Below are 23,298 nucleotides of genomic sequence, written 5' to 3'. Positions count from 1 at the left end.
CAGGAAAGGTAGAAAAATGAGACTGAGAGGAAGCTGAGCTTTGGGTCTGATCAGTGCTGCTCTGGGCGGCAAAGACAAAAGTCCCCAGTTTACTGCACCTTTTATTCAGTACATCGGGAGAAACAAAGTGTAACAAGTAACTTGCAGAGAGTTCAGTACATCCTGCGTAAATAAGATGTAACAATCCAAGATCAAGGAGGAACTAAGTAGATGTTTGTTCCTCCCAGGATGTTTTCAGCTCCCAGGATGTTTCTTTTCCTGGAGAATCCCAGCATCACCGGATCACTGAGGTCTCAGTTGTGACCGGAGGCCAAAATGCAATTATGTCTCGGAATTCCATAGCTGGGCTGTAGGCAGAACTAGGCTAACCAAATGATTTTTCCCTAAAATTATGTAGCATTGCTCCCGACAAGACTCCTTTTTCATTTTCCCCTCTTTGCTCCAGCATTTTAAATTGCTAAGTGCCTGGGAGGTGCATCTGAGCCTCTCAGTGTGCAGGTCTCAGTTCTTGGTATGCTTTTCTGTCTATACTTATTCCAGACTTGTGATCTTGTCCAGTTTCCAATCAGCATCTACCTGTCAATGACTCTAAAGCCCTTCTCTCTTATATTAGACCTCTTTCTAATATATCAAGCTACTGGACCAGCATCTCCACTTGTATATCAAATACGAAATTCAAACTCAACAGGCCTATGAGTCCCGACCTTCTCTGCACACACACACACACACACACACACACACACACACACTGTCTTCCCCACACACTTATCAGCTCATCTTGCTACTTTGCCCATCTCATTGATGGCAACTCCTCCTACTAGTTTTTGGTCCAAAAATGTTAATGTCACTTCAGGCTCCTCTCTTCATACCAAATCCTATGTGCATTTTATCTGAAAATCCCACTTCTGCCCACAACTCCAACACTTCCATCCAGATGGGGTATAAGCATTGTTTATAAATTCATTCTACATGATCTCTTTGGTTCTATTCTTGCCTCTCCATTCTTTAATATTCTAAGGGAAGGATCAAAGCAGTCCTTTTTAAATGTAAATTAGATGATATCGTTCTTCTCCCCCAAATAGTGCATTGGCTTGCCATTTCATTCTGAGGAAAAACTGAGGTTTCAAATATCTACAGGATCGTGCTCTGTCATTCACTCTTTGATACCTTCTTCTAAGGCTCTGCCTTTTCTTACCTCATTCCAGACAAAAGAAAAGTCTACCTTCCCATCTGTAGAACATGTCAGGCATGCTCTTTCTTGGGTCTTCTGCATGGATACTGGAAAGGCTGGCATTCTCAACTTCTTTAAGACTTTGCTTTAATATCTCTTTCTCAGTGAGTTTTCCATATCACATTATTCAAACTATTCACCAATGGCGTTATACTGCTATACTTTATTTTCCTATCACAGAACATATCACCTTTTAAGATCCCATATATCTAACTTTCCATTATGTTAACCATTTATTGTCTACTAAACCTAAAGTATAAACTTTATAAGGGCAGAGATCTCTATCAGTTTTGTATGCTGATACATCTTCAGCCCTTAGAATAGGCTTGGCACTTAGTAAGCACTGGTAAATATTATTTTAATGAAAGAATGCACACAGGAATGAGTAGGGTTCTTTACCTTTGTTCAGCTCACCCTAGAGTCACATTCTTTTAGAGTTTACATCCTATTTATTACGTGTCTGGCCTTAGGTAGTCAGCTGTCTTTCTACCCATGGTATCCCCACCTCACTAATGAATGTTAATTACAGAAATGAAGATGTAAACATTTTCACTGATGTTGCTGCTTCTACTACAACTGTCACTTGGCATTATTTTCTAAAATGTTTTATTTAGTCTCTGCTGTGTTCTACCCACACATTGGGAAGAGGCCTATGGACATAGATACCTTTTAGTTTTACAACCTTATCAGCATAGATATTATTAAGGTTATGTTGTAGATGAGAAGAGTGAAGGTTGGCAGTAGGGAGTTAATTAAATGCATGTGATCAAACTAGAAGTGGTGGAGTAGGAATTCAAATTTTGGGTTACTTGCTTCCAAAGTACACTTAACCACACAGACACAGAATCACTCTCTTAGGGAGAAAGGTGCATGCTCTTCCTGGCAATATATCAGTCACAATGATTTTGTTACACAGACCTTTGCCTCAGAGCATTGTTGACCAGAATTTTTAAAATATGCAAATAGATGTATTCCTTTGTAATTTAATTCAAGATATGAATGTGGAAATGCTCAGAGATGTGACAAATAGAAAAAAATATATCACAAATATCTTAAAACATGGCACAGAGATAAGTGATCTAAAGGTTTTATTTTTTAAATTTTAAATTATTTAATCAAAAACTTGAAGTGAAAGTACAAAGAAGTCAGCAATACCACTTGCAATTAATAAATGTTAATATTTTGTCAAATTTACTTCACATCTTCTTTCTCAATTTTATTTTTCTCATCTCCAAAAATAATTATCTTCTTTTTTTTTTTTTTTTTTTTTTTTGGTACCGGGGATCGAACTCGGGACCTTGTGCTTGCAATGCAGACAGCGGAACCACTGAGCTAAGTCCCCGGGTAAAAATAATTATCTTTAAGAGGTTGAATGTATTTTCCAGTACAGATATATCCGGTTATGTACAAATACCTAAACTAATATACAGCATTACATTTTCTTATTGTATTTTTAACCCTAGCACTTGTAATCTAATATCTATTTTTACTGAAGGCCAAGTATGTTGTTTCTAATAATTCATTATGCATAAATTGCTATTTTGTAGCAAATGATAAGCCACACTAAAAATTTGTGTTTCTTTTTTCCACTCTTTCAGGTGACATTTCTTTCAAAAGAATATTGAGATAAGCAGTACAAAACTGAAATCACTTAACACATCTAACTTTGGTGACACTTTCAAGTAGGTAGCGTGAAGACTTTGTTTTGTAGAAAGCCATTAGCTGATGCCTCTGATTCTGCTGGAATATTTCTGAAGCTGTGGTCTGCATTACCTGTAATTTCACCTATCTTATGTTGGTGGTGACGGTCATAAGGTGCCTTAGTTTATAGTTCTAACCACATAAGGAATGACATATTTCAGCGGAGAATTAGTCTCTGGCATTGTGAAAAGTGATTGGTCACAGTATCACCCCATAACACGGATATAGCAATGCTGAAGGTGTCATATTTCAGCCGTGATGACAGGATTCTTTCACCCTATTTAGCTAGTTGCTACCTTCTATTCCTGAATTCCTTTTGACTCTGGCTTAATGTGACTCAGCAACTCTCTGGAAGTCAACAGCTGCCAGATGCTAAATGTAATTAAGGCTTTACATGTATTTCAAACCTACGACATGTGTTTGGAACCCAGGAAGCAAGGTGAGAAAGAAAGAGAAGGAAAAGTCTTGACTCAGTTGCAATTACTCTCTCCCTGTTTGATGGATGTGAAGAGGCTCTAGGAAGCTATAGTCTTGCTATTTTCTATGAGCTCCATGGCTGGATGCTTAACATGATTTTAGAGAAGTATCTCAATCCTAACATAATTGGTGGGAAATTGTTTTGTGAACAAGAGTATATCATTAATATTTTTCCCCAAAATATTTTTGGTCACAATATAGAGTCCAATTAGTAACTGAGGCAAAATATCTCCTATACATATGTTTACCTGGTGGCAGACTGTGATCTATTCATCTGCATAAATGTCAAGATTGCAGATGAATTAATTAACTCTTAAGATCTAAAATAATCTTTCAATGATGAGAAAGTCAAAATGTTTTTAAAATACAAAGAACATGATGGAAATGGACCTTGATTAAGTGTTAAAGTGCAAATATTATTTGCCTTTGTGAAAATTTTATTTAATGTTTCATTTTATGTTCTCCACTGATACAACCTTTGGATTGCTTTGGAGAAGGTAGGATAAAATGTTCTCAGAATGCTGAGACCGTACATACCTAACATAGAACCTTAAACATATATAAAACAAATACTAATAAAACTATAGGAAAACATCCCATCATAATGTGAAATTTCAACATGTATTTTTCAATTATTGATAGGAAAAACACATAGAAACTTAGTATTAATGTAAAGAAATATATAGACTAAAGTGCTTGTAACAATGAACCATGGCTGAAATAGAGTCATAAATGATCAAATTTTAAGTATAGAAAAAAATCCAACAGAATAAACTAAAAAAATTGGGATGATTCACATACATAAGGGCCAAAATTAGCAAACTAAAAAACATATACAGACAGCAGACATAATCAGAAAAGCAGAATTTAGTTTCTTAGAAAGAGAAAAAACAATCATTGCTTAAAAAACCAATCCAGAAAGTGACAGAGGCTCAAATACATAATATAAGGAATGTAAACAAAGATATCATTCTATAAAACTAGTAGAATAAGTTAAAAACTCAAAAATACATGGATAACTCTGTGCCCACCCATTTGAAACACAGGTGAAATTCTGCACACATTTCTACACACGTTTCTTGTCCAATAACTTTCTAAATCACATTAAAAAAATAATAGAAACTGTTAGTACTTCTATAATGAAGAAACAAGGTGGTGAGGTCCCGGGGGCGTCTTGCAGCCCCATCGCCATCCGACGCTCTCTAAGCTGTGACCAGCCGGGTGAGACAAGCAGCTTGAAGCTCCGCGGCCATCCCGGGCCCCGCCCACGGCATGGTGAAGTCCGATTAGCCGCGCGGGAGCCTCCAAGGTCCAGTCCCGTCAGTCCCCCGTCCACCCACCCACCCGGCCGTGCGCCTCTGGCCGTCTGGCTTTTCTGCTGCTTGGTCCCACACTACAGAGATACAGGAGATTATAAAGACCCTTGTCTTGAGCGCCACAAGATAGAGCAGAAGTTAATAACAGAAAGAGGGCTTCTCAGGCTCCTGGATGAAAACTGAAGCCCAGCGGAAAAGTAAAGAGAATCTCTACAATAAAGGCACATCAGACCACTGTACTTGGTCTGCTGCTGGCTTGCTGAGACTCATTGACTCGTATAAGCACACGGATTCCTACTTTGCCTACTGTGACAGCAGAGACATACCCTGAAGGAGGCCCATAATTTCTAGTGCTATTTGCAAAAAAGAAAAACAAATGTTTTTTTCTCTTATATTTAATTATTAATTTTTACTTTTTTTCTACTCTTCAAAGTTTTACTTTTCTTTCTTTTATCTTTTCTCTCTCTCTCTCTCTCTCTCTCTCACTCATTCTCTCGCTGTCCCACATTGCTCCTCATCTCCCCATTTGTTCCTTTCTGCACTGAATTTGGATTTCACCCTTATTGTTCTCTTCTCTTTTCCCTTCTCTTGATTATCATTAGGGTTAAAGGAAAGTAAATACGGTATCTGTCCTCCCTGTTGCTGTTAGGTGATTCTATTCACATCTTTGTTCTTTCATTCTGCCTTTTCCTCTTGCCTTTAACAACTTCTCAGAGTTCGTGTGATCTTCCTGTGTCTTCTGGCCTCACCGCTAATCTTTCCTGATCTTTCTACCTGTCCCTCCCTCCCCAACTCCTTGTAACTCCCCACCCCGCAGGGGAAAGATGCTATATTGAAGAGTTTATTCATTATAAACTTATGTTGGGTTGGTCCTCGGTTTTAATTTAACTCACATAGTTAAAAGTGATAGATTAATAACTGCCACAAATTGTCATTTTCTAAGCTGTGCTTGATGCTATGGTATTGCTGACTATGTCATTTGGGCTAACATGTTGTGATGGATCTAATTAGTTTTCCTTCCTGGTATAAGGAAAATAAAATAGCCTCAGAGTCATTAGAGTCTCAAAACCCAAACACAAGCTATATCTGGAAGACACCTCTGAAAAGCAATCATTCCACAAGGGTTTTAAACACAAGCAACAAAGATACCTACATTAAGCAATTTTGAAATATCAACCCAGGAATTAAACCAAGGACAGTACCAAAAACAAAAATGAGAAGACACTTAAGCAAGGCACAAATGCAGGCTTCCATGCCACAAAAAGGAAATTCTGGGGGAAATGAGGTGGAAAAGTCTGATAAGCAACCACTTGGACACCCTGAACTGATACACAGGAAGTAACAAAGCAGATCCATGAGGCTCTAGAAAAATTCAAAACAGAAATAATCTCCCAGATAAATACAGACATGGTGAGCAGAGTGAAAGACATGATTAGAGGCTCTAGAGCAGAAACACATAAGAAAATAAATGAGACCAGAAACATGCTGGAAGCCATGAATGCCCAACATAAGAAAGAAATGGAATCCATGAAACAGATCCAAACATATATTCAGGAGATTAAAAACTCCATTGAAAGCATACAGAGCAGACTAAGAGAATCTGAAGACAGAATATCAGATACAGAAGACAGGATTGTGGTTAAGGACCATGAAAACAGATTTCTTAAAGATAGTAAGGGACCATGAGAAATCAATCCAACAGCTGCTGGATGATGCAAAGAAGAATAACATAAGACTGACAGGAGTCCATGAAGAAACAGGAGAAAGTACAATTGACATAAAAAAACCTGTTTACAGAAGTAACAGTAGAAAACTTCCCAAACAGAGGTAGAGATAAGTGAGGCATATAGAACTCCAACCAGGCATGACCAAAAAAAATCTACACCTAGACATATAATAGTCAAGATCCCAGAAACCCAACAGAAGAACAAAATTCTACAGGCAGTCAGAGAAAAGAAACAAATCACCTATAAAGGAAAGCCCATCAGAAACACGGCAGATTTCTCAACACAAACCCTCTAATCAAGGAGAGCCTGGGTTGAAGTATTTCAAGCCCTAAAAGAAAATAACTTCCAACCTAGACTGTTGTATCCTGCAAAATTATCTTTCAAAATTGATGGGGAAATTAGATACTTTCACAACACAGAACATGTGAGAAATTTCATGAACACCAAACCAGCACTCCAAACAATTTTAAGCAATATCCTAGAAAAAGACAATGAACATCACAACTCCATGAGGCCCAGCAGAGAGAAGGCACCATGCAAGGTAAGACACTAAAGCGAAAGGGGGGAAAATAAGAAATAAAAGAGCCAACAAAAGTAAAACAGCATGACAAGGATGAGTCAATATCTCTCAATTATAACTATCAATATTAATGGCCTCCATTCACCAATCAAAAGAAATAGACTGACAGAATGGATTAAGAAGCAAAACCCAGCAATATGCTGTATACAAGAAACACACCTAACTCAAAAGGAAATCCATAGACTGAAAGTAAAAGGATGGAAAACAGTTCTCCATGCCACAGGAACCCAGAAAAAAGCAGGGGTAGCAATCTTATTTGCAGACAAAGAAGATTGCAAAGCAAAACTAATCAAGAGAGACAAAGATGGTCACTACATCCTTGTGAAGGGAACAATCCAAGAGGAAGAGATGACAATCCTAAATATATATGCACCAAATATGAATCCCCCCAGCTATACAAAACAAATGTTAATGGACATGAAAAACCAAATAAACACTAATACAGTTGTAGTGGGGGACCTCAACACTCCTCTATCACAAAGAGACAGATCAACTAGAAAAAAATTAACAATGAAATTTTAGAATTAAATCAAGCTATTTGAACAAATGGACTTAATGTCCATTTGTTTACAGAGATGTTTACAGAGTGTTCCACCCCACAAAATCAGAATACACATTCTTTTCAGCTGCACACAGGTCATTCTCCAAAATAGATCACATGCTAGCTCATGGGACATATCTAAGTAAATGTAAAAGAATCAAAGTTATCCCCTGTATATTATCAGACTATAGTGCAATACAACTGGAGATCGGTAACATAAGAAACCGCAAAACTCCCACAAACACATGAAAATTGAATAACACCTTCCTGAACAACCAATGAATGACAGAGGAAATTAAAGAAGAAATTAGACAGTGTCTACAAGTAAATGATAATACCAGTACAACATACAGGAATCTGTGGGACACAATGAAAGCAGTTCTATGTGGGAAATTCATAGCAGTGAATGTCCATATTAGGACAATAGAGAGAACTCAGTTAAATAACCCAATGCAGAACCTCAAGCTCCTAGAAAAAGAAGAGCATAACAAACCCAAAGCTCGTACAAGAAAGGAAATTATCAAGATCTGAGCAGAAATCAATGCAATGGAGACTTAAGAGAACGATACCAAAAATCAATGAATCAAAGAGTTGGTTTTTTGAAAGAATAAATAAAATCGATAAACCTTTAGCCAACCTTATCAAAAAAAGGAAAGAAAAGGCTCAAATTCATGCAATTAAGAATGAAAAAGGTTAAGCCACAAAAAATCCAGCAGAAATCCAGAGAATCATCAATACCTACTTTGAGAACCTGTTCTCTAATAAAATGGAAAACACAGAAGAAATGGACAGATTCCTAGATACATACAAATTGCCAAAATTAAATGAAGAAGGTATAGAAATTCTAAATACCACAATAACGAGTGAAATAGAAAATGTAATAAAAATCTTACCAACAAAGAAAAGCCCAGGTCCTGATGCTTCACTACTGAATTCTACAAGACATTTAAAGAAGAACTATCACCATTACTTTTTAAACTCATCAAGGAAATTGAAAGGGAAGCAAGGCTTCCAAATTCATTCCTGGAAGCAAGTGTTACTTTGATCCCCAAACCAGGGAAAGACCCAACCCAAAAATAGAACTACAGACCAATCTCCCTAATGAACATAGAGGCAAAAATTCTCAACAAGATACTAGCAAACAGAATACAGAGTGTCATGAAGAAGATCATACACCCTGACCAAGTTGGATTTATCCCAGGGATGCAAGGATGATTCAACATCCGTAAATCAATAAATGTAATACACTATAGTAACAGAGTCAAGGACAAAAACCACATGATCATCTCAATAGATGCAGAAAAAGCATTGGACAAAATCCAGCACCCATTCATGATAAAAACACTACAGAAAATTGGAATAGAAGGTCTTTATCTCAACCTGATTAAGGCTATCTATGAAAACCCAACAGCCAACATCACACTAAATGGTCAAAAACTGAAAACTTTCATGCTAAAATCAGGAACAAGACAAGGATGCCCACTATCACCACTCCTGTTCAATATTGTTCTGGAAACATTAGCCGCAGCAATTAGAAAAGAGAAAGAAATAAAAGGAATACAGATAGGAAAGGAAGAAGTGAAACTGTCATTATTTGCTGATGATATGATACTTTACATAGAAGATCCAAAAAACTCAGTCAAAAGTCTTCTAGACCTAATTGACAGATTAAGTAGAGTAGCTGGATACAAGGTCAACACTCAAAAAACAATAGCCTTCTTATACGCAAATAGCAGACCCATTGAGAGAGAAATTTGGGAAATAATTTCTCTTACAATAGCATCTAAAAAAATGAAATATGTAGGAATCAGCCTAACAAAGGAAGCAAAAGACCTCTACACTGAAAACTGCAGCTCTCTGAAAAAGGATCGAAAAGGATATAAGAAAATGGAAAGATTTCCCTTGTTCCTGGGTAGGAAGAGCCAATATAGTGAAAATGGCCATACTTCCAAAACTACTATATAGATTTAATGCAATGCCGATTGAAATTCCAACAATATACTTCACAGAACTAGAGAAAACAATCCAAAAATTCATTTGGAAGCAGAAGAAACCTAGAATAGCAAAAGCAATTCTAGGCAACAGAGACATGGCTGAGGGTATCACAATCCCCAACTTGAAACTATACTACAAAACTACTGTGATAAAAACTGCATGGTACTGGCAAAGAAACAGACATGAGGATCAGTGGAATAGATTAGAAGATGCTGAAACAAGTCCAGACATACTCAGCCACCTCATCTTTGACAAAGGAGCCAACCATCCTCACTGGAGGAAAAATAGCCTATTTAATAAATGGTGTTGGGAAAAGTGGATTTCAACCTGCCAAAGATTAAAACTAGACCCATACCTATTACCGTGCACTAAACCAAGATCAAAGTGGATTAAAGATCTAAATATTAAGTCAGAAACACTAAACTTGCTGGAAGATAAGTTAGGTAGAACTCTTGATGACATTGGCATAGGAAAAGACTTTATGAACAAATCTTCAGTAGCATGGGAGCTAGCACAAAGAATCAACAACTGAAATCTCATTGTCTTAAAAAGCTTCTGCACTGCAAGAGAAACAACCAACAGAGCTAAGAGACAACCTACAATGTGGGAAGAAATATTTAGCAGCTGTACCTCAGACAAAGGACTACTATCGAGAATATATAAAGAACTGAAAAAAATCAGACCTCCCCCAAATTCAAAGACCCAATTCAAAAATAGGCATCCAAAATGAACAGACATTTTTCAGACAAAGAAGTAAAAATAGCAAATAAATAAATGAAAAAATGTTCAACATCACTGGTCATTTGAGAGATGCAGATGAAAGCAACACTGAGATGCCACCTCACCCCAGAAAGAATGGCTGCTATCAAGAGATCAACCAATAACAAATGCTGGCAGGGGTGTGGAGAGAAAGGAACACTTCTCCATTGTTGGCGGAAGTGCAGACTGGTGCAACCACTGTGGACATCTGTACGGAGATACCTCAAAGAACTAGGACTAGAGGTCCCATTTGACCCAGCTATTCCACTACTGGGAATCTTCCCCAAAGAATTAAAAGAATCATACCACAGCGATATACGTGCACCTATGTTTATAGCAACACAGTTTGTAATAGCTAAAGCTTCGAAACAGCCCAAGTGCCCATCAACTGGAAACTGGATAAAGAAGATGTGGTTTTTCTATAAAATGGAGTAGTACTCGGTCATAAAGAATGAGAAACTAAAGACATTTATAGCCAGATGGATGCATATTGAGGTCATACTCTTAAGTGAAATAAATAGGACACACGTGTAAATACAGAATAGTTTCTCTAGTGTGAGAAATTGAAAGTGTAAATGAGGATGAAAATGATTAAAATGAAAAATTGATAATTTGAAATAAGAAAAGATCCAAGGGTTTGGGGATGGTGGGAGGGGAAAAGGAAAGGGAAGAAGGGAAAAGAAAAAATATGAGAAAGAAAAAAAATGGAATCAAACTCTGTAAATAGGGAAAGGTAGAGGGGGTGAAGGGTGCACAGGTAATGGGAGAAAAAATAAGAACTGAGATACATCACATTCTGGTACAAACACTTAATGATAAATGTAAATGTATTTTATACCTAAAATGTACCAATAAATATATATATATATAAATTGTTAAAAAAGAAAGAAGGCACTTTTCTTTATTTGTAAACTGATGATCATCATAACAGTTACGTGCGTCATGCAGTGACTGTAGTAAGCAAGGTTCTAATAATTTCACAGGCTTTCTCTAATGCCCTGTGGCCCCACAAAGGTGTGTGCTGTTTTATTTCCACTGTATAAATAAGCAAATGGAGACTCAGTGGAATTAGTTAATTCTAAGACTATTATTGTTAACAAGTATTTTTAAAATGACCATTCTAACCCCCTCTTTCTAACCCTAGACTGTATATACTAGCCATTTTATAGGACTGGTGTCCTCAGTAATTAAAAAACTGCATATACAAAGCTTAAAACTTGTCTGCCCTATTATGAAGCCCTCAGAAAGTGTGAGCTAATTTTGTAGCCACTCTTAAGCATGGGACAGTTGCCTACCACAGCTGACTCATGACTGTCTTTTTTCTTTCTACCTCTGAATTAAAAAATAATCATTTGGAGAGGCAGAGCCTCATGCAGTCAAATGAAAGTAGCCATTTGTGATGCTCTCACATAGGATAATGATTGGTATAGTTTAAATGCTCGAATTGATTTTCCATCTTGCAGGGATTTCAGTCAGCTGGAAAGAGTCTCCAGGTACCTAGGTTCCTGGGCATTTCATTTCTATTTATGAACTGCCAGTTGTTCTGCAGGACCTTTTGTTGTAAGTGCTTTGGGGTTTTCCAAATTGGGTTTTGTTCACATTGGAACAGGAAAATGCCACCACCTCTCAGCATAATGCCACATTCACCTTTCTCTTTGAGAGTTATGCAGGTTGTGGAAAAACCTAGCATATTGGAAACTTCTCCTGTCTTCTCCAGCCATGTTGATCTGTCCTTGACTTGTGATGTGTTCACTTGCATTAGAATGTGGCAAACTATAAAATTTTTAACACTTAGAACTTCATACAGATTAAAATAATTAAACTAAAACTTTACAAACACAAAACATGAACATTTTAGGTGTCACAATTAAAAGAAAATTGAGATTCTTGAAGTACGTTTTTGAAATATGAACATTTGTCTTAAATTTCTATGAATAATAATGCATGTACACTTACTCTGTAGTTTTCAGCTTGGGATTTTTGGTGAACAGTATTGTCGACATTTGGGAAAAATATCTGAATGTGTTAAAGCAGATGAACTTTAGAAGGGCATTAAAAGAGAGTTTATGTGAAGAATTTTTGTATATGCAAGTATTTAACATTAGAATTTATAAGTAGTTTCTTTAGTGGCATTCAAAATTGTGATCCTTGCATATACAAATACCTAGTTATTTGTCTGAAAAATTTTAGATGTTGTTGGTTATCTTAGATTATTTTGTATAGCTAATACATACTGCAATCATTCAATACCTAAATACATTTATATAAACATAAAGTAAACAACATGGCAATATGTTTTGACTAATCAAAAAGAAATGTTATGTCTTATAATTGCCACATTTTTGATAGTCTTTGTGGCAAAACCTAAGGTATCCATTCAAATTACTTCAGTCACTATGAAGGAAAGAACTACATTATGATTTTTTTTTCTAAAAAAACCTTCTAGAAAATTTAGAGTCTGCATTTATACCTGACTTTAAAATGTAGACTCTAACATTTGCTCAAGAAAAGTGACCCATGTTTGTTTACAAAAGATTCTCTTTGTTTTAAGATGAATGATCTTGGAAAAATCTCCATTTTAAAAAGGAATTAATATTTAAACAGCCTATATTTCACATTCAATAGTAAAAATAACTTATTGCAGCTTTATCTTCAAAATAAAACTGAAAACAATGTATTGTACTTTATGTTTAATAATATTTACTATTCCAATTATGTAATATTTTTTGAAAAAGATGAAGAATAATTTGGGATTGAGTATAATATATATTTTAGAGCTAAATTATGTGATTATATAACATTATATTCGTAACTTTACGCTTACATTTTCCAGGATGAATTTTAGGTGTATATATATATAATTATTTTTTATGGATTCATTAGTTTTCCTAGGGGCTTCTTGTTAACCTCTAGTTTAAATAATTATCAGTCCTCATTCAAGTTGTTATTTTCCTCACTCTTGGTATGACCAATGATTTTTATTGTTTGCTAACTTACAAAGAAGTATTATGTTATGAAACTGTGGATCTTATTAAAGTCTTCTGTTTTAGTAGGCCTCCTCTAGCACTGAGCCAATGGGAAAAGTAGGACATTGCAACATGTTTGTCACACGTAGGTGAAAGTCCCCCTGTTCCATTTATCTACTTCCACAAGGCAAGAGGTGAGGGTGGAGTGGAAGAGGGACACATCATTGCTGCTGGGTTAAGTTTGGTTTTCAGATTCTCCAATAGGCCTTTGTATGTACCACCCTGGTTGAGAAAGAGAGAGCAACTTCCTAACATTTCTCCATGAGCCCTCTTCCGACCATAATGTCGAAATTAGACTCAATACACAAGATCTCTTCTTGGCCTCTACTGACAGTAGTGTGAAGAGCTAGAAAAGACTTTGCTACTAGGTGAGGATGAAGTTCTGGCTCACCATTTGACCATTTTCAATTCTACCACCATGTGTTTGTGGAGGTGTAGGGGTGGGACTCCTTGTTATATCGGCTGTATTTTGGGCTTAGTTTGTCTGCTCCTATTAGTGTTTCCAATTTGCAGGTTTCTCTACTACTAGGTCTTGGAGCAGGAGGTAATATGAAAACTCAGGTCACACACAATCATGTAGTTCCTTGGGTCCCAAGGCCTTAAAAGATCTGATTTCTTTCTCCCTTTCACAATTTTATATGGTTTTTATATGTAATGTCCAAGAATTTTAGCTGTATTAGTGAGAAAAGAGAAATAGTACTTTCATCTGTGTACAAAACCAGAAGTTTGTCAAATCATCTTTTAGTTTCTCAACATCATATCAACAATACCATTTATCTTTTCTCTTGTTAACATAACTTAATTTTGCTTGATCTAGATTCTGGGGCCTTTCTTATGATCCTGGTGTTTTCTTTTCTAGTTATCTTCACAAATATCTGCATTTTCACCAGCTTTCCAGTTTAATCTCACACTGGTATTATTGTGCTCTCTGACATTAGTAAGGAATTGAGGAAGTAGACATTGATAAGGTGGTTGATATGAGAAGAGATATTATCAGTAAATGCATAAGATGGATGAGGATTCATTTTGTGAGTGGTCATTAATGACTGCCTTGATGATATAACAGCTTTTACTTCCCTGTGTAAAATGTCTTCTCTTACATTCAAGGGGCTTAGTAGCATTTAGATAATAAGAGTTTTCTATATTGCATACTACCCCTTACTACAGTTAACTTTTATCTTTTTCCCCTCATAGTAAAAAATCTGTTCAAATGCTGACATTTTCAGTGCTATTTGTATAACCTGGTATTACCATGACATGATAATTCTGACTTAGCTACATATGTGCTTCTCCTAGTTAAAGGTTATTTCAAAGTGTGAGAAGTTGGCAAAAACTTAGAAAATAAAGCCATGATCACAATGTGCCGAAATATTTTTCCTTGGACTTGTATCCTCAAATAGAACTGTGGGTCAAAGGACAAATCATGGTATCTATTGCTAAATTACACTCTAAAAAAACTCATGAAGAGGATCTGAGTTATACACTGAGGTTATGATCAAGGAAAAAGCAATATAAGACCAAAGAAACTTCTCACAAGAGTTACTTTTAAAGACTTATGTTCTCCTATCCTAATCATCTGTTATTAGACATTAACATTTTGTCCCAACACCTGAAATTTGGGTAATCATTTATTATAAAAAAATGACTGTGGCCTGGATATCATAATATGGGACCACACTGAGCAACTTACTGGCAACAGCCATAAAATATATACTTGAAATGAAATAAATTAGAGCATCTTCTACATCTACTTTAATCAGCAATATCAGGAAGGCTGGAGCCAGAGGGTAAACATGTGTTCCATGAATACTGAAATATTGTGCCTCCACTTTGTATTTCTATAAAGATAGTAAAGAAGGAATGAAGTGTTGACTGCTTTCCACTAGACATCTTAGCTTGGAGAATCACACAGTGACTGGTCTCTCTCTTCCATTCAAAGCTGCCATGGAGTTTAATAAAGACATAAGTACACAAGATGAATTAGAGCAAAATCAGTCTTCTACCAATGAGCAAAGTAAGTGCAAAACAATAAGTTGATCTAGTATTAAAATTTCCCCTATAGTCTTTTATATTCTAAGTGAGTATGTAACATGGGTTTTATGCTGTAAGATGAACCACCTGAAAAATGATTGTCTGAAATCAATTCATAGAGAGGAATGTTTGGAGAAACACTATGTTTGGAGGGGCAGTGGCGCTTCCCAGAGAAGTAAACTGGCAGGTGCTCTGGGTACTCACCTGCCCTAGATGCACACCTCATAGGCGAGCCATGAAACCATGAAGGGTTTGACCCTACATGGCCGCTTATGGTTCCCTTTCTTTTTCTAGGGTATTTATTACTGTATAGATTGCATTTTGTTTATGTAATTCTTTGATTAATGCCTCTTTCCCAATTAGGCTGTAAATGTCATAGACTGTATTTTTTATAATGCTTCCAGTTATATCCCAATGCCTAGCATATCACAAGGAACGTGTGTGTGTGTGTGTGTGTGTGTGTGTGTGTGTGTGTGTGTGTTGAATGATTTAATCAATGATAGGCCAGCTTTCCCCTCTTTACTCTATGGCTTACCAGCTCCCTGTGGTGTAAGCCAGCAAGCCAGAGCAAGGCTTGGCCCCATCTGTGCCAGGTAATTAGATTGAAGTTTCTATTTGTTGTGTTAGTTGAGAACAGAAAGATGGGAATTAAGAATTCTGGAGAACATGTGGTATTGGAAAGATGAAGATGAAGATGAATTTAGAAGATACTTTTTGTTGAAAGATGAAAATGAATTTAGAAAGTAATTTTTTTAGGAAATGATTTCAGTTTTGGAGAAAAAAATCATTTTTCACTTGCTTTTTCCTTGTGAATTCAGCGCAGTATTTCCAATTTTCTTTTTGGCACTACTCATTGGTAGCTTGGAAGCTAAACTTGAAGTTGAAACTATTAAAGTGTACTTTTGCTTTGACAATATTTATGATTGTTTTAATATTTATGCAGTTTTTACTTACTCCATGATAATTTCACTTTGCTTTAACGTAGAGATAACAACTTAAATTTCTTATCATAGAGCAGTAAAAAAGGATACCATGTTTATTCCATTACTTCTCATGTCCTATGTTTTCTATTACCTATTATCACTAGTACTCACATCAAAAAGTATGTAGGGTGCCCTGTAAATAAGCATTCTCTAATCCAACATCTGTTTTTTCCCCATAAGGTCTTTCAACCTTTGGCTAGATGAGGAGATGAGAAGAAGCTATAAGGGAAATTGCATTAGTACATACTCACTCCATTTTAAAAGTATTGTATAGCTAAAAACTATAACATATAGAATATGTTTTAGTTTTAGTTTGGCTCATTTTTATTTATCTAGGGAAATGCAGCAATAATATTTCATGAACTCTATATATAAGATGGGAAAAATTGAATACTAAACATCTTTTTCCACTTCTTTCAGAGTAAGGAAAACACCAACATAGAAACAGGTCATATATATATATTTTCAGCACTTTCTCTTTTGTAGACTGTGAGACAGAAATAGCATTTTTAGTGTACAATTATGAGACAATACCTAATTATGAGGGAAGCAGAGCAGAGTACACCAGGCAGAGAGTTTCAGGCCAGCCTGATAAATGATGACTAGAAAATAAACAGCAACATTCAGCCCTGTGCCAAAGGCAGTAAAGACTTCTCTCTTCCCACACATGTAGTTGGTGACCACCCCATGCCCAGAAGAGTATGTACTTGGGTTAGATCCTCAGTGAATAAGTCTCACATCTCAGGAACAATTATGTGCGGAATTGGGTTCATTCCATGCACACAGTTCAATAAGGTTGTGGGAAGATCAATGTACAGTGAAGAAAGAAAATTAAAAACAGAATAAAAATACTTGTACCTATTACAAATTAAAGTCCCACTGAGTTACTACAAATAGTTTAGTGCTTTTTAAAATAAAAGTTGAAAAGTTATATCTCATATATGGATTATCATAGAGTGTAAAGTTTTGTTATTAAATTTTGGAGAGATGAATGATCAAAATGACTATAAGGTAATAAAAATACTGTATATATAGAAAGCTGCCCCTTGGCTTTGGTGTTATTTATAAGATGTTCTCCACTTGCAGCATAGAAGTGCATTTCTTTAACGGATTCTTTTCATCATCATAAATTGGTTAAAGACAAAAGAAATCAGCTTTTTCTGTCCATAAATAGAGTGGACCATGTGATTTCATCTAATTTGCATTGAAGCCTTAAAATATCTTTTTATGAAGCTGAATGACACACAAATAAATAGAGCATTTAGGTGCAAGAAAATGTTACCAGGTTGACTTTTCATTGAGACTGCTTGACACTGTGGGAAGAGCACAGAATAGGGGTCTGCAGAGACACAGGTGAATCATGGATCGGCCACTGGCTCAGGTGTGAGGTTGGACGCAGTATTCAAACTCTCTTTGTAAAGTGCTGATGGCAACAACATAAGCTCCCGAATTGTTATGAGATTTCAGTGAGATAAAGCCTATAAAGTACCTCGCCCAGCTTCTGATACATGGTAATTGAAGTGTTCAATAAAAATGCCCTTCGCTTTGCTTCCCATCAACCACTGGGTGCTGCTTTGTGTGTCCCTCATATGCACACATTTATTTTCCATAGGGATAGCCTACTGGTGGTTTTAATTGTTAACAAAGAGAAATTATTTGATATTATGTTTAAACTTGCACTTCATCCTTTATGTTGACTTCAGTAATATGTTACATATATTTTTTTAAAAAAAATAAGTTGACATGAAGCCCATAATGATCCTTAGAGAAATTTAACTTAAGGGGTGGATACCTAGATTTTACAAAAATACACCAGGGCTCCCAGAGACAAAAGACTTGGCACAAATAAGGATGCTACCAATGGACGAGCAGGACAGGCTTCCTGGTCTTCTAGCTGCATCTTCTACTTATTAGAGGGCCAAGGCTGTATAACAAGGAGATAGATTGAAAAAGGATCAGGTTTAGGTTTTGCTACAATCTAAATGGGTGCTTTTGGATTAATCTTTGATTAGTTGCTTCGTCTATAAAATGATTCCAGCAATGTATTATCTTCATGACGTTATAAATTTAGAAAGATATTTTTGAAGTGTACAATGAAACTTGCAAATAAAAAATGCTTGAATAAGCACTTAGTATACATTGGGCATGGTAAGTCCAGTGTCATTATTTGTTTATTTATTTTTGCTACACAGTACTTCCTGGACAACAGGGTCAAAATGCCTCAAAATCTCTGAAATTAAATCTCAACAGTCTGGGCCGGGGATTTAGCTCAGTGGTTTCGCCGCCTGCTGCGCAAGCGCGAGGCCCCGAGTTTGATTCCCGGTACCCGCCCCCGCCAAAAAATCTGAACAGTCTATTGGAAGACTGGTGTTTGCCTTTGTTCCTCACTCTCATGTCTTGAATGGTTTCATTCAAGACCTGGTTCTGTATACAGTGCCGGGCCAGTCCTATATACTTGCTGCATGACAAAGAAGTCTGTCTGCTTTCCTGTAAGAATACAGAGAACACGAATATGCACTCCACGCATTTTAATCTCTGTCTCCACTGCTGTCCCTCTAGGAACGAACTTCACCCTTGCGGAGCTGGGCATCTGTGAGCCCTCCCCGCACCGCAGCGGCTACTGCTCAGACATGGGAATTCTCCACCAGGGCTACTCCCTGAGCACAGGGTCCGACGCTGACTCCGACACCGAGGGAGGGATGTCCCCCGAACATGCCATCAGACTGTGGGGCCGAGGGATCAAATCCAGGCGCAGCTCTGGCCTGTCCAGTCGTGAAAATTCAGCCCTGACTCTGACCGACTCTGACAACGAAAATAAGTCAGACGATGAGAACGGTAGGCCTGCTTCTTAAATACTTTGAATGTTCTGTGCACTGCTGGACATGGGGCTTGGGATTTTTTTTTTTTTTTGTCTTTTAATAAAGAGGCATAATAACACCATCAATTTTCTTTTAAATCGACCTTGTCTACCCAGGCTGAGCTGGGGGAAAATAAACCAGCAACTCTCAAGCACAGGAGAAATGAGAAGAGAATTTTAAAATCACATTTTGATGATAACATAGTATTCGGGTATAGTCAGTGGGTCTTATTAGCAAGTAAATTACATGGCAAAAGAGGCAGCTTGATAAACTATGACCTATTCCTAGAGAATGTCCTCTCTGCACAAATTTCTAGGTCTTTGTATTGATTTCTCCTTCTCAGTAAATGGCAACCTGGGTTATTTTTTTCATGAAGATCTCTTAAGAATCCTACCTTATCTTGGACTTTCATTTCCAGGCACATCACCTCATATCCGTATGGAAGATCAAACTTGGAACACATGCTCTGGAGTTTAATAATGACAAATAGGGAGAGAATTGTCTTCAGAAAAGTCTTCTCTTCCAGGTTTACTTTTCCTCTTGGTACCCATGTAGGTTAATGGCTCGCCACATCTTCCATCACAAATCACTGTTGCCTACCCATCAGCTTTGTAGGTGGCTTTTAATGAAACTTTGAAAATTAAATGCCTCTGATCATTAAGCGGTAAATACAGGGAAGCCTGAGCAAGTCATTTAAGAGATAAGGTGCTTATTTGTGGATTTTCTAGCAACTCGGAACTGTGTTTAGTCAAATACAGTTTTTAAGAGATAAATTGCAATAGGTACAGCTGATTTATGAAGAAAACATCAAATGCTGTGCAGTTTGTTATGAATAGACTGTGTATTTGCTAAAAGAATTACCATTAAAATGTTTACAAATAGATCAGTTAAGAATGTTTATATAAAAATATTATAAACTTCTGCTAGAGCAGCTTTAAGTATCTTCTTTCATTGAAAAAAGAAAAAGAAATTTACAGGCAGACAGCTTGTTGTGAATGCAAAAACATAGCTAAATACCATTTAATCTTGAAACTGTTGAAAATACATCATTTTCTGGGCAAGTCGCATATATTCAAAAAGATGTCCCTGTTGCATTTAAATCTATCTTTAATTTTGAAATAATTTATTCTCCAGTGGGACAAGGGGATGTGTCTTACTTAGCCTCCATTCCTGTAGCTAATCAAGGTATACTCTCAAAGAAAAATCTGCACTTGACTCTTTTTGAATTTTAACAAAATTCTTACACTTGGCACATTCAACATTCTTAGGTGCTTATTTGATAGGAAATTACTTTTAGAAGTTTCCATGAAGGCATACATTGAATTCATTTACTGGTGTCCTTTTTCAGTTTGTGTGTGTCAGATACTATTTAAATGGAGGCAGTTTGATTGCCTAATAAACAAAATCACTTGTGATCCAAGAATTTATGGTACATTTTAAATAAGGCATTTTAGCGAATCCTCCATGATTGCCATTCTCACCTCTCCACAAAAAAATCATCTCTATAGGGCTGTTTACACAGATTTACAGTCTGCATTCTCTCCTTTCTTTCAAGTTTTATCTCTATATATCTATATATGTATCTATAGATCTGTATCTATATCTACATCTTAAACACAACCAAGAAGAAGGGAAGGTTTCTGGAGAAGCCAAGTGAGAAAAGAATTCTTGCCCTGAATTTACATAAAACTGGTTTTGATGGGAAAATGTTATATTTAATCATGTATTTGGTAGGCTAATACTAGTGTCTTTTTTTCAATATTATGTGGAACATATTTGAACAATTTCTACTTTGTGAGAGTATATATATATATGTATATGTATGTATATATATGTGTATATATATATATGTGTACATATACATATATATATGTGTGTGTATATATGTGTATATATATGTATGTACATATACATACATATATATATATATATCCTGCATTTAATAGGCAATAAACCCTTAGCAATAGTATCTGGATTTTCCTGTAATCTTCCTTAAAATACAATCAGAATTGTATAAAGAGTTGGAAGCTCTATCCAGCTCTGTGGGTAGATGCATCTGGCAAAGCCTGTGGGAGATATTGAAGCCAGAGTCCAAGGGAGGTAATAGTTATTTTTAGATATCCAGACAGAATATCTTACCTTTCCTCTTTTTAAGAAATTTTCAGTATGCCATTTATGCAAAATATGTACATAATGCAGGTTCTGGTCTCATTTTTGTCAAGAAAGAAAAATTTGAAATTTAAGTGTCTCATCCTAAACTCTTTGAGCAAACAGCAAGTAAGGTACAAGCAACTCTGCAACCTGGGGCATTAACTTCACTAAACTCTTTGCTCTTTTTCTCTGACAAATTCTGTTTAGCTCACAAAGAAATCAATGCTTTTTCACATTGTTGATTTTATGAAGTTTGGGAATGCATTATCATATAGATTGACAGTTGCCCCACTGGTTCCACACCACAGCATGGACACTTACAAAGCCATCATTAATTTCTCACACTTGTACCCAGCAATGCCTGCCTCTGTAATAAACACTGTGTCCTTCAGAACCAAATCAATAGTCTCCTAGGTATTCCTCTCTTGAAGGGGAAGTCACAGAATCTATACTTTGAGAAAGAAGCTCTTCAATTCAATTTTGAGGATACGTGGTCATCAAATGAATCTTTTCTGTGGGATTCAGTTTATGGTAGAATCATTTGACACATAGATTTTTCACAATGTGCACTTAAAATTTCTCTTTAAAAAATCTGATTTTGATTTTGCTAACCAGGGTAAGCAAGTGAAGTCCGATCTCAAAAATCAACTTTTCTTTCTGGAACCTAAGTATACATGCAGTCTTCAAAATTATGTGATGAAACTCTTGATTTGATGTTGCCAATGTTTCTTTCTAGATCCTAGCTCATTGTTGATCAGACATCCTGTTTGCTTCTGTGACAAAAATGACCCACCGACTTGACAGTCCCATCATGCTGAACACATAAATAAATTTGCTTTAGTTTACTGTATTTACATTATAGACAGGCCAAAGATATTACTACTCACAGCTCTGCATCTTACCCTCTCTGCATGCCTGCAAAATTAACATTGTACTGACTGGAGTTGTGTTGCTTTGAATAGATAAAATTCCCAGGTTGGGCATATCTTATCAGGTTCTTTATCTCTGACTTTAAGCTAATGATGGCTTGGCTAGAAATGACAATGAGAACTGAGAGCAGCTTGACCAAGTTTTTGCTCCTTGAAATTGGACTGCATCAGTACAAATGACTTTCCTAATGACTTTAAATTAGAATTGTACCTTTTGTTTTAGCAATAAATGTCCCACTTATAACATGTCCTTGTTGAAGCCCTTTATATCACCTAAATTACAGAAAAAATGGGGCAGTCACTAATACACAAGAATAACTAATTGCCTCCTTACAGATGCAAAATCTAGTCTATGTATTCTTGCCTCCCTTAGGTGGTTTGTTCACCTTGAGGACTTAAAAATACCTGAGAGCTTTTTTCCCCCCAGTGTATAATCCTAGTTTCAATTATTTTATTGGAAATCTAAAAAAGAAAAAAAAAGAGAAAGAAATTAAGCTTGGCAATGGGATAGAAAAGCAGAAAATACAGAGAATTAAATCTGGCATTTGTCAGAGTTAGGAAATTTATTCTTTGTCTTACCTCTCTGTTTTCACTCAAAGTAAAGAAGAACAATGTACATTTTCCTTTGTTGTCAATTAAGAGTTTTATAATTCTCATGATATTCTTTGAAGTTGAAAATATAAACTTTGGATTAATTCTACTGCATCTCACAAAATGTATTTATACAATTAGCTGAGTCTCAACACATAATGGATTTGTATAAAGTGTTATTTGTGGAACATGTTTCCATTAGATTATGAGTCTTTTTGGCAGAGGTCTGCAACATGTCTGTGTCCTGGGAAAAGATTCCGCATGTCCAGGTTCTTACCCTTTGTTAATCAAGATAAGAGGAATGAATCCTAGGGTGGGAAGAGTTTTATTTAGTACTAGGGAAAATGTAAGTTGTTAATGCCAACCAAATTTCTTAATGTCTTCTTAAATTCTTTTTAAGAG

General features: G+C 36.2%; 1 protein-coding gene across 11 annotated transcripts in view; it reads left to right on the top strand.

The window, feature by feature from the left end:
• Positions 1–23,298, top strand: part of Tenm2 (teneurin transmembrane protein 2) — a 1,248,268-nt gene that overhangs the window by 419,365 nt on the left and 805,605 nt on the right. For 7 of the 11 annotated variants that reach the window (XM_087194515.1, XM_087194512.1, XM_087194511.1 and 4 more), the window contains exons 4-5: positions 15,293–15,367; positions 18,927–19,202. In XM_087194515.1, coding sequence (XP_087050641.1) covers positions 15,293–15,367; positions 18,927–19,202 — 351 coding nt within the window. The remainder of the gene's footprint in view (positions 1–15,292; positions 15,368–18,926; positions 19,203–23,298) is intronic. The other 4 variants (XM_087194517.1, XM_087194513.1, XM_021239927.2 and 1 more) reach the window with 1 other exon arrangement.

This window comes from Heterocephalus glaber, unplaced genomic scaffold, assembly GCF_053883595.1.
Source record: "Heterocephalus glaber isolate CG9 unplaced genomic scaffold, H.glaber_assembly_v1.0 deba00001606, whole genome shotgun sequence".
Classification (NCBI taxonomy): domain Eukaryota; kingdom Metazoa; phylum Chordata; class Mammalia; order Rodentia; family Bathyergidae; genus Heterocephalus; species Heterocephalus glaber.
Note: the sequence above shows the minus strand (reverse complement) of the source record. Positions and strands in the feature narration are given on the sequence as shown.